Here is a 15,483-nt window from a genome sequence, read left to right as displayed (position 1 = left end):
ACGCTAGCTTACCTACAGTCTTAATTAACCCAGGGACAGAACAAACAAGGACAGACTCACGCGGGGAATGATGATAGGACTGGCAGGAGGTGAATGGCTGGAGGGAGAGGAAGGTCCACGGGTACTGCCGCACAATCGGCTCGTTGGGCAGCCGCCGTTCCTTTGCGGCCCTGCTCCAAACTGCCGTCCAGGCCCACGCTGCTGTGGCTGCAGTTTCGGTGGCTCGAGCTGCTGTAAACGCAGTTTCGGTGGCTCGAGCTGCTGTAAACGCAGTTTCGGTGGCTCGAGCTGCAGCTCAACTCTGGACTTCTCTCGGACTCAACTCAAAGCGCCTCTCTTGGACTCAACTCAAAGCGCATCTCTTGGACTCAACTCAAAGCGCATCTCTTGGACCCAACTCAAAGCGCATCTCTTGGACCCAACTGCTTGGACTCCCTCTTGTCTCCCTGTAAAAGCTCATCTGCTTGGGAAACGCCCTGCCGTGGGTTATATAGGCCCCGCCCCTCAACCTTTGCGAACCTCCCCGATCGCTCTTCCTCCGCCCTCTCTAGCCAAACCCCTGGCTCATGGTTGGTCGAGTGGGGCTGGCTCACTCCTCCCCTCTATGACGAGGTGGAGACACGCCTTTCTTCTCCGACCCTGCCTCGTGGTCAATGGCGGTTATTGGAGGGGAGGTAATTGCCAATCGACGAAAGGGGGGAATGGAGGTTTTGGGAATGGGAATGAAGGGAATCTATCTCTTTCACTTGGTGCAATGGAGTACTTCAATTAATGGGAGACACAGCCTTACCCTAAAACACAGAATAAGATATAACTATCGAACAGGGGTATTCTATGATTGGCTGACGTGTATGCTTTTGGACTAATTATGGGACGCCCTTTTGACCTTTACACAGCTCCGGAGGCAGGAGGGGCCAGACTCAAGCAATAATAATAATACACACAATAAAAAAAATACAGTCCTCATATCCGCAACAATATCTATATTATAATAGCCGTAGATGATTCTGTCTGTCTGTTGGGCGTCTGTCCGGGGTGTGGCTTACTCGGTTTGCAGAGTAGCTCCACCCATAGCTCCACCCATTCTGGGAGTGGCTTCATATAATTATAAACAAATATCCACCATTTTATTAACTCGCATAGCTTTGAGGCCTGTTTTGTAGGCCCGTGGTGTCTTGCTCTCTCTCCCAGTTTTATTTCAAATCAAATTCGATATATCATTTCATTTTTCACAGTCGCTAACATAGTTTTCGACTCGGTTGAAAAAAAACGGGAAGAAAATCCGATGAAAGTTGCCGTTTATAGAACAAAATGAATTCTCAAAGGCCTGTAACTTCAAGGCCATTGAGTCTCTCTCACGCCTTTATCTCCAATCTAACTCACCATATGATTTCATTTTTATCGATGGTTTTGGACTCGGTGTCAGCAATAATTGAGAACATTCCACACACGCGGGAAAATGCAGTTATATATTTTTAAAAATCGCGTCATGGTGTATCATACACCGCCCAACATGACACCGACGGCAATGTGTCGATATATATTAAAAATTCGCTTTTGCTTTTCCGTTAAGATATATTACTTTTTCGTTTGATGACAGTCGTCACAAAAACGTCAACAATGATGCCGACATATATTTCTTCGTTTTGATTTCATTCAACATTATTACTATTAGCCGGAAGTAAAATATGTTTCAGGAAATTACCGAGAGATATTTCTTCGTTTTTTAAATTAGTTATGTGCGCATACACTTTAAATAGGTTTATTTGAAATCTTTAATTTTCCACAATATAATTTACTTGCCATTTATCATTTGATGATTACGAGACAAATTCCTCTTGAGGATCGTGACAATTCATGCGCTGCGTGGAAACTTCTATTTCCAAAATGAATGAGACGATCGATGAAGAACGCAGACTTGAACAGGATGTAGCAAGAAAACGAATGAGACGGGCGAACGAGTCCATCGACGAACGTCAATGCAAACTTGCGGGGTCACCCGTGGGAATCCCACGGGCATGGATGTGTGTGACATTTCGACATATTGAGTTAGATGCTGCACATTCATTTTTACAAAATGGTTACTGGCAAGTCATCAGATCCAGAAATGGTGTAATGAACACAATTTATTTACGCGCAAGCACGAAAGCGAGACGGGCCGACGGGCGAGACGGGCCGATTTCGAGCAAGAAAAAGAATGAGACGGGAGAAAAACGAGAGAAACGAGACGTGGAAAGCCGATTGGAGAGGTGAGTGAGGAGCGATTGGAGAGGCGAGTGAGGAGCGATTGGAGAGGCGAGTGAGGAGCGATTGGAGAGGCGAGTGAGGAGCGATTGGAGGGGAGTGTGAGGCACGATTGGAGAGGAGTGTGAGGCGCGATTGGAGAGGAGTGTGAGGCACGATTGGAGAGGAGTGTGAGGCGCGATTGGAGAGGAGTGTGAGGCGCGATTGGAGAGGTGTGTGAGGCGCGATTGGAGAGGAGTGTGAGGCGCGATTGGAGAGGAGTGTGAGGCGCGATTGGAGAGGAGTGTGAGGCGCGATTAGAGAGGAGTGTGAGGCGCGATTGGAGAGGAGTGATTGGAGGGGAGTGTGAGGCGCGATTGGAGAGGAGTGTGAGGCGCGATTGGAGAGGAGTGTGAGGTGCTATTGGAGAGGAGTGTGAGGCACGATTGGAGAGGCGTGTGAGGGATTGGAGAGGAGAGGAGTGTGAGGGATTGGAAAGGAGAGGAATGTGAGGGATTGGAGAGGAGAGGAGTGCTAGGTGGAGAGAGGAGAGTGTCAGGTGGAGACAGGAGAGTGTCAGGTGGAGAGGAGTGAGGGGTCACATATTGTGTGAAATAAATAAATTGTGTTCATCACACCATTTCTGGATCTGATGACTTGCCAGTAACCATTTTGTTAAAATGAATGTGCAGCATCTAACTCAATATGTCGAAATGTCACACACATCCATGCCCGTGGGATTCCCATGGGTGACCCCGCTAGTATATATATGTACTGTGTGTGTATGTGTGTATGTGTGTATGTGTGTATGTGTGTATGTATGTATGTATATATATATATATATATATATATATATATATATATATATATACAGTGGAACCTTGACTTACGAGTGCCCCAACTTACGAGTTTTTCGAGATACGAGCCGTCGCTCGGGCGGTTTATTGCTTTGAGATGCGAGCCGAGATCTGAGTTACGAGCTTTCGCCACCCGGTCACGTGGTTATCTTGCCGTGCAAGTACAGTATCTCTGTCGTATAGCGCTGCATTTTTGTTTTCGCATGTTGGTTATTTTGAGTTTACGCCACCAGGTGGGTTCTGATCACGTGGTTATCTTGCCGTGCAAGTACAGTATCTCTGTCGTATAGCGCTGCATTTTTGTTTTCGCATGTTGGTTATTTTGAGTTTACGCCGCCAGGTGGGTTCCGGTCACGTGGTTATCTTGCCGTGCACGTACAGTATCTCTGTCGTATAGCGCTGCATTTTTGTTTTCGCATGTTGGTTATTTTGAGTTTACGCCGCCAGGTGGGTTCCGGTCACGTGGTTATCTTGCCGTGCACGTACAGTATCTCTGTCGTATAGCGCTGCATTTTTGTTTTCGCATGTTGGTTATTTTGAGTTTACGCCGCCAGGTGGGTTCCGGTCACGTGGTTATCTTGCCGTGCACGTACAGTATCTCTGTCGTATAGCGCTGCATTTTTGTTTTCGCATTTTGGTTATTTTGGAAAATTTCATGTTCATGTCGAACATTTCATGTTCATGTTCATGTTTTCATGTTCATGCCATGCCAGGCCACAACTTGTTCAGAGTGCCGGCGATAGCTCACCTTCTCTTTGTGGAAAACACGGTGAGATCCTTAACATCCAACAACTAATGGGACGCAAACGGGGCGCCCAGTTTAGCGGTACACACATTGATGAATCACCCTGCCTGTGATTCACCCATGACAGGTTATAGCTGGGTCGGGATTCAAACCCAGGCTGGACAGTTTAGACTTTAGAGTCAAGTGTGCGTACCTCCAGTCCAGGCCATCCTGCCAACTTGTATGCTGCATACAGGTGAAATATAAAGCGCGAGATATTTTTATATATACTGTATATTTAAAAAAAAATTGGTGTGGTTTTTGGCGGGCTGGAACGGATTAATAGCATTTCAATGCATTTTAATGGGGAAATTTGATTTGAGAAACGAGCAATTTGAGTTACGAGCTCGGTCACAGAATGAATTAAACTCGTAAGTCAAGGTTCCACTGTATATATATATATATATATATATATATATATATAATAAAAGGCTTGTCTTTTATTGTGGAATTCTCTCTTCAATCTGACTCTCTTCAATCCCACTCCTCCCTCCAGGTCTTTAAAACAGCTGTTCACCACCATCTCTTATCTTCCCCCATCCAAAACCTTGATCTCTTCTACCCCCGTTCGTATACCCCAGAGCCACTTTTTTTTGAAATACCGACCTCTTCCTTTCCTGGAAGTTCTAGCAGTGTCCATGTGTTTTATACCTCTCCCACCCTCTCCCGCTTCCCATGCTTCCTCCCCCCAAGCCCTCTTTCGCGCACAGATCTCCCGATGTCCCTGCTCTCAAATGTTGTACTTGTGTACTTCCCCCTCTCTCCCCATCTTGTCTCCCGCTCCATGTATTATATGTCCGTTTGTTTTTTTTGTGATTAATGTTAGCTCTTACACGGCCCTCGATCTTGTACACTAAACAACAACAAAAAAATGCAGTGTCTGTCCGTCCATCTGTCTCCTCCATAACTCCAAAACCATGAAACCTAGTGGCCCCAAACTTTGCATGCATACACCTGGACCCCCAACAGATTGCAGGCATGAAAACTTGGTGTTTGGGTGTGTTATAGCATCCTTTTTGAAGATGATTAACGAGGTGCTCATAAGAGAAAAAAAAACCGATGTGGTGGCTTACCAATATGGCTGCCAGCCATATTGGTCAGCCCACTGCATCTCGCTGGGTTATTAAGCCGCCATTTTGTTTCAGCCTACTCAAACGTGCCTTGCCTTAGAAACACGATCGATTATTAATCATTACATAATTGAAGTATATCATCAAAATCTGGATTCGGATATGAGGATTGGTTGCTGTAGACTAAATAAATGTCCAAATCTGGAGTGAAATCTGACAAAATTTCCATATCTAGCAATTGGTGAACACTATTCAGGCTACTTTTGCAAGCCACGGTGTTACAGTAGATGGAGCTCCCTTTTTGTTTTCGTAACAAGGCCGGGGAAGTTTGGGTGCATTGTAACACCCTTTTTGAATATGCTTAACGAGGTGAACCACCACTTGGTAATCACTATTCAGGCTGCTTTTGCAAGCTATGGCGATACAGCAGACAGAGCTGCCTTTTTGTTTTCACGTACCCATTTTTTAATTGACTAACATTTTTGTGCGATATAGTCACTCTCCCCCTCCCCCACTCCTCCCTCCCCCCACCCTTCTTCCCTTCTCTCTCTCCTCCCTGCTCCTCCCCCTCCTCTCTCCCCATTTCCCCCTCCACCCTCCCTTCTCTCCTCCCTCCTTTCTCTCTCTCCCCTCTCTCTCTCCGCTCCCACTCCACTCCCTTTCCTTCCCCCTCCCTTCCCTTCTCCTCATCGTTTCCCTCCCTTCCTCCCCCTCTCCCTACCCCTTCCCCTTTCCTCCCTCCCCCTTTCTTCACCCCTTCCCTCCCTCCCCCTCCCCCTTCCCTCCCTCTCCTCCCACTCCCCTTCCCTTCCCCTCCTCCCCTCCTCCTCTCCTCCTCCCCTGTCCCTCCCTCCTCTCCTCCCCCCCCCTAATTCATATTCCCATCAAGAAGCGAATCATGGTTACCCAGCAATGCCATATAAATACTGTATAATATATATAAATATATAAAACCTTGCCCTTCAATCCATTAAATCAAATCCTAAACACATTTAACTCATTGGGTCAAATTGATGTTCCTGAAATTGCTTTGCAGTAAAAGTGACCTCGGTAAGCAGCATACATCTGCATTTGTCTCATGAATGGGTCATACTATGACATGGAAAAGGTGTCCACACCAACCTTGTAGATTGTTCCACCAACATCCATATCGCCACGAGATTCAGTACTTGCTGAAACATCGATGCAAACTTTGCGCTTACATACTCCACAGCACTCACCATCTTCTTTCACATAAATGGAGCCCTGGAATGGTTCAGAGTTAGGAGGTTGGATGAATAGACATACGAGTACAATTGCAATTCCACTGCATTGGGGATGGTGCCAACAACTAGCTAATTGTCACTACTGACCAGGGGACAAGAAGAGTCACAGAAAATAGGGAGGCAGATCACATGACCCAATTCCTTTGTCGTTTCAGCTCGTCTCTCGCATCTGCACTCACTGCAGTTCTTCTTCCATCTCTCACCCACTGGGCGCTCGACAGAGCCCTCCACACACACCTGCCAAGCATTGTATTCAAGTGTTGTAAAATCTGCTAATTAATAATCTAAGATTTGTGGTAAAAATACTGTTCATGTATATTTATTTCAATGAACAAAACAACATGCTGGTGGAGTAAACGACCTCTTGGTTTTCTTTGAGGATTAATTTTTCTCAAAGGTGACAACAGACGCACCTTTATTGGCCAGTGTCGATCTGCGTTGGCAAACAGGTAGAACAATGGATGAAATCAAAAGTCCATTAACCCTTGGTCAGAACAAAAGAGGATGCTCACCTGAAACGTTTGCTTCCCACGGCAGTTTATCATACCACAATTAAAGTGCTGTTGATTTCATCCCATGTTAGCCAGTTTGTTTATCATAAATGTACCACCGCAGATGACACCCACTACCCTATAGTGGATTGAAAGAATGAGGTAGCAAGATCCTTAACTGGACCTGTGTAGTGAAACAGTGTTGTCCATTTAGTGCAGTCTGTTCAACTCAATAAAAAAGTCAAGTTTGGTCTGCAGCTTCAGCAAAACAATTGTGAGGGTTTCATCTACATTGAAAGTAAGAACAAGAAAAAGAGCAATCAGAGATTGCAAACCCTCGCCAGGATGTATTTTCAGTGTTTTTAATGCTTTTGTGTTAAAACAAATATGGGGACAGAACCACGTGATCGATGACGTCATCATTTTTTCCCTAAACTAATTTATTCCTAGATTATACTCAAGAAATTTCATCTTGATCGGATGAAGTTTTGTACTTGTCGAATTATGACGTCATAATGAAGGCACCTAGGTGCACCTATGACATCATCATTAACATATTTTATTCCCCATGGAGAGTTCTTTACAATGAGCCATGTCTCGATTTTTTCTATTGAGCACTTTCAGAGATAGAGGTGCAAAGTTTTTCGGTTTTTCCAAGATGGCGGCCAAACCACGTGACCCATGACGTCATAATTATCATTTAAAAAATATACAGGTGGAGTTGCACCTATGGTGAAAATTTCCTGTCAATCGGACCAATGGTTGCAGAGAAAATCATATTTATTCTGTGCGGACAAACAAACAAACAGACAAACAGACAAACAAGAAAACGTCATGCCGAGCACGATACTTGCAAAATCCGCCCCCCACCCCCAAGAAAAAAAATTCCATTGATACAGCAAATTGTCCATTTCATCAAGATTAAAATTGACAATCTTGATCAAAGCTCGGGTCAACAGGAAGAAACGTGATGATTTTTCAGATGAAAAATGATTTTGTAAGGTTGACCTTGAGTTGACCTTTGACCTTTTGCCCTCAAAAATAGTTAGTTTCCCTATTTAGTGACTCAATGTGCAAATGCTGTTCAATTTCCAAGTCAATCGGATTAAAATTGAGGATTTTAAAAACTTGGCCTATGTTGACCTTTTGGCCTATGTTGACCTAAAATATAATTTGTGGTTGAATTTAGTGACCCGATATGCAAGTCATCTTCAAATTTCAAGTCAATTGGATGAAAATTGAGGATTTTAGAAATTTGGCCTATGTTGACATTTTGGCCCATGTTGACCTTTTGGCCTATGTTGACCTCAAATATACTTGGTGGTTGAATTCAGTGACCAGATATGCAAGTCATCTTCAAATTTCCAGTCAATTGGATGAAAATTTAGGATTTTAGAAATTCAGCCTATGTTGACCTTTTGGCCTATGTTGACCTCAAAAATACTTGGTGGTTGAATTCAGTGACCAGATATGCAAGTTCTCTTCAAATTTCAAGTCAATCGGATGAAAATTGAGGATTTTAGAAATTCGGCCTATGTTGACCTTTTGGCCTATGTTGACCTCAAATATGCTTAGTGGTTGAATTCAGTGGCCAGATATGCAAGTTCTCTTCAAATTTCAAGTCAATTGGATGATAATTTAGGATTTTAGAAATTTGGCCTATGGTCACCTTTTGGCTTATGTTGACCTTTTGACCTTTTGACCCCAAAAACAATAGGCTTCTCAATTGGGACGACCTATACAACTTGGTGAAGTTTCGTGATGATCGGTTTGGAATTGTGACCTGTAGGCCAGTGACAAACAGACAAACAGACAGACAGAACCACAAACGCAACCGACCAATATACTTGAAAAATCTTCGATTTTGCAAGCAACAAACGGACTAGAATGCAATACCCTCTCCTCTGGCGTTTGCTTTAACACTGGTCCAACCACAAACGACAGAACCACAAACGCAACCGACCAATACACTTGAAAAATCTTTTGATTTTGCAAGTAACAAACGGACTAGAATGCAATACCCTCTCCTCTGGCTTTTGCTTTAACACTCGTCCAACCCCAAACGACAGAACCACAAACGCAACCGACCAATATACTTGAAAAATCTTCGATTTTGCAAGTAACAAACGGACTAGAATGCAATACCCTCTCCTCTGGCTTTTGCTTTAACACTGGTCGAAGTTAGCAAGTCTCAGTTTCAACTGTGAAGAGAAGACTTCGAGCTGCAGGTTTGACAGGTCGAGTTGCAGTAAGAAAGCCATTGCTAAGATGGCAAAATAAGAAAAAGAGGATTGCCTGGGCCATGAAGCATCGCCAGTGGACTACTGAAGACTGGAAGAAGGTCTTATGGACCGATGTTAAAAAATTAATGCATAAATCCTTTTAACTGTTGATTTGGTAGTTTTTACAATGAAGGAAACACATATCGGGAGTACATACGACGTAGCGATTGTGAATGTGACAGCTCTGAGGTGTCTTTCGCTTCGCATCGCAGTGACGGCGAGCACCAACATGGCGGCTGTAAGATTAAAATCTGGCTTCAAGCCCCCTCACCACCCAAAATCTATTCCGGCGAATCTATTCTGGCAAGTAACAAACCAACCAACCAGCATACTTGCCGGAATCTGTTACGGCAAGTAACAAACTGACAAACCAGCCAACCAACATACTTGCCGGAATCTATTCCGGCAAGTAACAAACTGACAAACAGACAGGGGTGAAAACATAACCTCCATCCACCTTTGGTGGCGGAGGTAACGAAATCAAGATGAAGGTCCCAATGAAAATCCGCCTCATTGCGGCTTCATTTAAACCGTCGAAACCTTCCGCTGTATCACTCCGCCTCGCCCCGGCTTTACGCTGCGGTCACGATTTTCACGTTTTGGGTGACCTTGAGCTTGACCTTGGGCCTAGAGAGTTAAAAAATTGGGCACAGTCTATTCCAGGGCAAGGCAAATATGTGTGTAAAGTATGGCGATGCTATGTGCAACGATGTCGATGTAATACTGCACACAAACATACAGACAGACAAACCAACCAACATACTTGCCAGAAACAAACGGACCCAAATGCAATACCCTCTCCTCCTGCGAGGGTAATAAGAAAGCATAAACATTCTTACCTCTCTCGGCCAACATGATACAGAACGACAACCGCACTCATCGATTTGAATCTCTTGAGAGTGACCACGTGGGCAGGGGGCAGGAGATGAAACCTCAGCACATGCACATATACACTTGTACAGTGAGCAGCATGGACCAGAGGTTGTATTGAGGATGCGGTGAGGCCCACACTCTGGTGGTGGAGGACAGGATTCGAGAGTACAGATCTTCAGACTCTGTGTGATTAGAGTTTGATGAGAGGAGGCAGGATGTGTTTGGGATAATGGTAGCTTTGTCGGAAGAATGGTGTCGGGTAGACAGCAAGTATCCAGGATGTCTTTAGCTAGCTCATGTCCGAGCTGATCGAAAGAGGAGATGGCAATAGCTGGGAATGTCCCAAGCTCCTCGAGCTGTTCCATGTCGGTTTTTTCACCCACACCAATGGGGAACACAGCCATCCCTTCCTTCTGTGCCTCTTCAGCTGGATGGCTTATGGTGTCATTGGCACGACTGGCTGTCAGCAAGAACATGATTTTTGGAATGTCTGGGCGTCCGGGCATTTCTTCAGCCAACGCGCTCTCAATTGCCGCCCCTGTGTTCACAGTGTCTCCACCGTGGAATGTCATATTTTTTATTGTTTCCATCACCTGGTGGCGACAAATATGAGGGAACAATGAGTGAAAGGGAAGAAAAACTGGAAAAATCACTCCTGAAAAAAATTAGATTAATTCTTTCCCACACTTCATTTATAAAGAATACAGAATACGATAAGATGTATTGTTTATTGTATTTTCACTCACCTCCTCCTTCTGCTGATATTGTTCAAGGGCCAAGGTAACAATTGGTTTCTCAGCAAACTGCACAATCCCAACCTTTGTCTCATTTTCCCCAATGTCCACCTCCTGTACAACCTCCTGTACAAAATCCTTCATCATTTCGAATGCTCTTTCACCCACCGTGTCCGAGTCCTCAAGAGCAAAAATTAAGTCCATTGGGCGATAGGTTGAAAGCGGTGATCCGTCTGTGGTTGCAGCCATTGGTAATACCAATGAAACACTTTTCCATCGTGATATCAGTGGTTTCTCTGTTTGTGGGAACTCCATTGGCATTGTGGGAACACTCGTTGGTTTGGGAGCCTTTGCTATATTGCAGAGGCTTCGAACAACATACTCCTCCACCTGCTGAAGCTCATTCATACTGGCCATGTTGAAAACCTATAGAGAGAGAGAGAGAGAGAGAGAGAGAGAGAGAGAGAGAGAGAGAGAGAGAGAGAGAGAGAGAGAGAGAGAGAGAGAGAGAGACAGACAGACAGACAGACAGACAGACAGACAGACAGACAGACAGACAGAAAGAAAAAGAGAGAAAGAACGAGAAAGAGAAAGAGAAACCTCATATTAATATTTATGTATATTTTGATGGTCTTGTAAGACTCACGAGGGAGCTTCTACATGTGTTACAAGTATCGGACAAGGACATAAAGTACTTTTGCATTAATTACAAATACATAAGGAGACAAAGACAAATCAACTTCATATGTGATTTAAAATCAGTGGGATCCCAGAATCATGTACAGATTGGAATACCAAACATGCAGACTGCAAGCAGATAAATAAAATCAATTAAATGGAGAATAAAGCAAAGTTGAAAGATGGCAAAAAGTTCTGCCAGGAGTGACCAATATCAAATTTTGAGTTAAAATAAATCTTCTGTGTTGACCCTTGTGACACCAAGTCCCCACCCCTGGAGCACGAACTGGGAGTCAAATCCAAAAAAAATTAAATATTTAATGTGCCCCCCCCCCCCCCACCCCTCAATGTTGATTGCGTATACTAAAAATCTGCCCGTAAATGCACTTTTTGGTATATGACCTTAATGCTCTTAGCTCTTAATGTATGTGCAGTACAGTGCAATTTTGCATGTTTGAAGAAGAATGTAGAAGGTATGTATTGAGGTAAATGTATTGAGGTAAATCTTCAATGAAGAAGGTATGCCTTCTGGATAGACAAAATGCTGTCCATGAAGCATGAATTGACCATATCATGCAGCAGGCTGTTAAAACATTGCAAATTATAGAGTCAGTGATTCTCCATTTCCAGAAAAATCCAAATTCAGTTTCATGAAAAATTCCGTTTTGTGTTCTCTTCAGGCACCTCCACAGACTCTTTCAAAGGGATGTGATCAAGCACTGCACATGAGGGGGCGGGACCAAGAACCCCTCATCCAGCTGAGTGTCTCCACCCCTCTTCACCGGCAGCGGACTTTAGTGATGTATTTTGGCACCGTGGTGATGCAGAAACACTTGGGATAATAAAATGATGTTTCTTTTGACGTTTTTGATTATTTTTGGCAATCTCATCTGTTTCGACGGTTTTGCAACATAGGATATTGGGTCTGCATTGAACTTGCTGGAACAAAGGGATCATTATATCCAGATTTTCTAACAATGCGGATCATTATAACAAGGTAAATATGCATTGACTAAAACATGTTCTGAGTGTCACAATCATCACAAACTGTATTTGTAAACATGCGATATTTAAGAAAGCAGCAACACTTGCCATTGTAGACTGTCCATAAACAACAAAAACCTACAGACACTTCTCAAATCATACCGCCACAAAACCTCGACGCACCTGCTCCCTGTCGTGCTTGACTGATCATGCCCATTCCCATCAAACATCACGTAATGTACCATTGTCTTTAGTCACATGACAATCCGTGAGCAGAAGTGAAGCTCCAACGGCTCAATTTTGTTTGCGGATATTTTAGTTTATGGACAGTTTTGTGAATTTCGAATCCTGATTCAGAGGTACATCAATATGCAAATTCTCAACTTTCTAGCCCACCAAGATAGTACTAAACACATATCAGTGAATCATTCAGTGAGTGATCGAGTCAGTGGTTAGAAAGAGCTTTGTGTAATGTATTTTAAGGGGCTCGGTCTCCCTAATGGACAACATAAGACTGCTGGAGAGTTATCTCCCAAGACGTCAGAACGGAGGTGAATGTTGTGTACTAATATCACCACATGGCCGTTTCAGCATGCGAGGTTAACTTAACAAGGGGAATTTACATATGCTGGAGGACGGAACCATGGATCAAAATACAACAGCAAATGGTAAAAAGCAAACGTCAGAGTGATGTTGCATTCAGGGTTGAAAGAGGCATTTTTGGTTTAATTTGTCTTGCCTGACCGCAAACGCACCTCCTAGTTGGTAGAGACAATGTGTGCGTGTGGGAGATGACCCTTGTCACTAACATGTGGTCATGTGACTCGGTCTGTGCCTCACCGAATTAAGTGGTTCAATCTATCTATAATTCCAGTAATCTCTGTGTGTTTGTTTGTACGTTTGTACGTTTGTACGTTTGTACGTTTGTTTGTTTGTCTGTGACCGCTGTTTCTCGACAACCACGGGTCCGATATACTTGAAACTTGCCAGGTATATTGCTGGGGACCCGAGGATGTGCCTTTTCAAGGTTTGAAATTAATCGGACAAGTACTTACCGAGCTATGGCGATTTAGCCGTTCGCCGTTCGCTTTGGCGTTGCGAATGGACCAAACCATTGCATGTAAATAGAGGGGGGGGTTCTGTGGTCGTTGCGAATGGACCAAACCATTCATGTAAATAGAGGGGGGGGGGGGTTCTGTGGTCATTACTGCCACGTGGTTTCAAAGTTTTTTTTTGTTGTTGTTGTTTGCACGCATGTTTTTTTGCACCCACGTACGGGCACGCCCTAGGATGTTTACACACACACACCCCTACACAAATTTTTTTTTTTTTTTTTTTTGGCAAGGAACGGGCACCCACGTACGGGCACGTCCTAGCTTATATATAGTACGGGCATGCCCTAGTATATGTAAATATGAGCAGTGTATCAGCCTCTCCTTTTCAAAAGTTGCATTGGGATCAAGTCAAATCTAAAGTGAATGCTGCAGATAGGACATCCGGCTCAACATCCCATCCAAAAGGACCCCGTGCTTTTGACATACAGTAATACCCTTATTGAGGAGCATCAGGACTTTTGGAGGTGGAAAGTTACTGTAAAACAAATGCACAAAACTTCATGTGTTTGGTATTCCACTCTAAGCACATCTGATTATGCTGGGATTCCAACTTCAATTCCCATGTACAGCATTCATTTGTCCATCGTCTTCTAATGTTGCTGTAAGTTTATGTAGAAACACAACATTGTATTTCAATTGTTCTTCCTTACCTGTAATGCATGCACAAGCTCCTCCATGAGCCCGAGCTAAAGCTCATGGAGGAGTCTCAACAAAAAATAAAATTCTGCATAAGTCATTTTAAGAGGGAACCAGACTGAGCCAAATGAGGTGTTGTCCCGCACATGAGAAAACGGTGACATGGGAGACAATATTTATCATGCTCACCTTGTTTCCAGAGCTTGCCTCTCTTACAGCTCGTAACAGTTGGAGGTCAACGTTTCTACCAACCGCGGCCATGACGACACGGATTCCCTTCCGCCTGGCCAGTTTAAGTCCCTTGCCCGGTTTATCAGCCGAGCGCCCAGCTGTGATGACCAAGGCCACCTTGGGCACACCTTTCCGTGCCAGTGCCCCTAGTGTGTATACTGAAGAATACTTGAGTGCTTCTCCCACAAAGGCCTGCTCAGCATTAAAATAGCGTAGTTTTTTGACCACACCGAGGAGTCCAGAAGTTGGCATTTTGCTGGGGAGGCTGAAGGCATTCAGGGGCCCGACGTGGAATTGCATCAAGGCGACACGTACTCTTGACTGCCCGATGTGCATCCTGTGCATGGTGTGGGCCACAAAGTCTTTGGCCCTTTCAAAATCGTGTTCAGAAAATCCATCAGAACTGTCCAGCAAAATGGCTAATTCCATCACCTGGAGGGAAAGAACATTGTGCACTGCCATAATGTTACATTTCATTTGCAAGAAGTAATGAAAATCACTGCTAATCCATTAGCCATATATACAGATGGATCGCTTCTGATATTCCGGACATTATCAAAGTAGACAAAGTATATCCTTCTTCCAAAACTGTATATCCAAACTGGCAGGTCAGGCCTGGCATTCAACTGAAGGTGGTGGGAATTTGGAATTTATTCAGGCTACCAGTAATAAATTGCCTCCTCTTTGGAGAGGACACTGTGGGATATCTTACATTGATCAGTTATTGCTGGCGTACAGGACAAGTAGGTCAATGTCCATCTGATGGATGCCACACTTAATGATGCAACCAACTCCTTAGTTCCTGTGAAGCACCAATTGGACAGTTTATATTTTACCCAAGATTCGAACCTAGGCTAGACAGATCAAAGGTATGTGCACTACGTCTACACCATTTGTCAGATCCACAAAGTTTACTGTAGTATACTATAGTAAACTAGAACAGCACTCCGTAGAGCGCATACCTTCGCCAGGCTGAACAGTTTATGTTTTGCATCCCATCATAAGCCGGATCTGGATTCCGACCTGAACCAAAATCTAATCGGCTTGTTCTTGTCACTTAACAAACTCGTCCACCAAGTTTAGTCATAACTCGTCCATAACTTTTTAAAATATCATGTTATATATGGCTTTTTGCTCAATCTCTCAATGGTGAAGAATCACTCGAAAATTAAATAATTCTCGTCTCCGAATCCATATTCAGATCTTCACCAAAATCGAATCGATTCGTCCTTGTCACTCACCCAACCTCTCCACAAAGTT

The 15,483-nt window shown here is 44.0% G+C and overlaps 1 protein-coding gene across 1 annotated transcript in view; it reads right to left on the bottom strand.

The window, feature by feature from the left end:
- Positions 1-15,483, bottom strand: part of LOC137431683 (von Willebrand factor) — a 198,760-nt gene that overhangs the window by 46,212 nt on the left and 137,065 nt on the right. The window contains exons 29-33 of the mRNA XM_068123293.2: positions 14,182-14,655; positions 10,592-11,005; positions 9,812-10,438; positions 6,287-6,436; positions 6,057-6,179 (exon numbers count right to left, since the gene is read on the bottom strand). Coding sequence (XP_067979394.2) covers positions 6,057-6,179; positions 6,287-6,436; positions 9,812-10,438; positions 10,592-11,005; positions 14,182-14,655 — 1,788 coding nt within the window. The remainder of the gene's footprint in view (positions 1-6,056; positions 6,180-6,286; positions 6,437-9,811; positions 10,439-10,591; positions 11,006-14,181; positions 14,656-15,483) is intronic.

Source organism: Myxine glutinosa, chromosome 7 (genome assembly GCF_964187855.1).
Source record: "Myxine glutinosa chromosome 7, kmMyxGlut1.1, whole genome shotgun sequence".
Lineage (NCBI taxonomy): Eukaryota > Metazoa > Chordata > Myxini > Myxiniformes > Myxinidae > Myxine > Myxine glutinosa.
The sequence above is the reverse complement of the archived record's forward strand: the minus strand, read 5'-3'. Positions and strand labels throughout refer to the sequence as shown.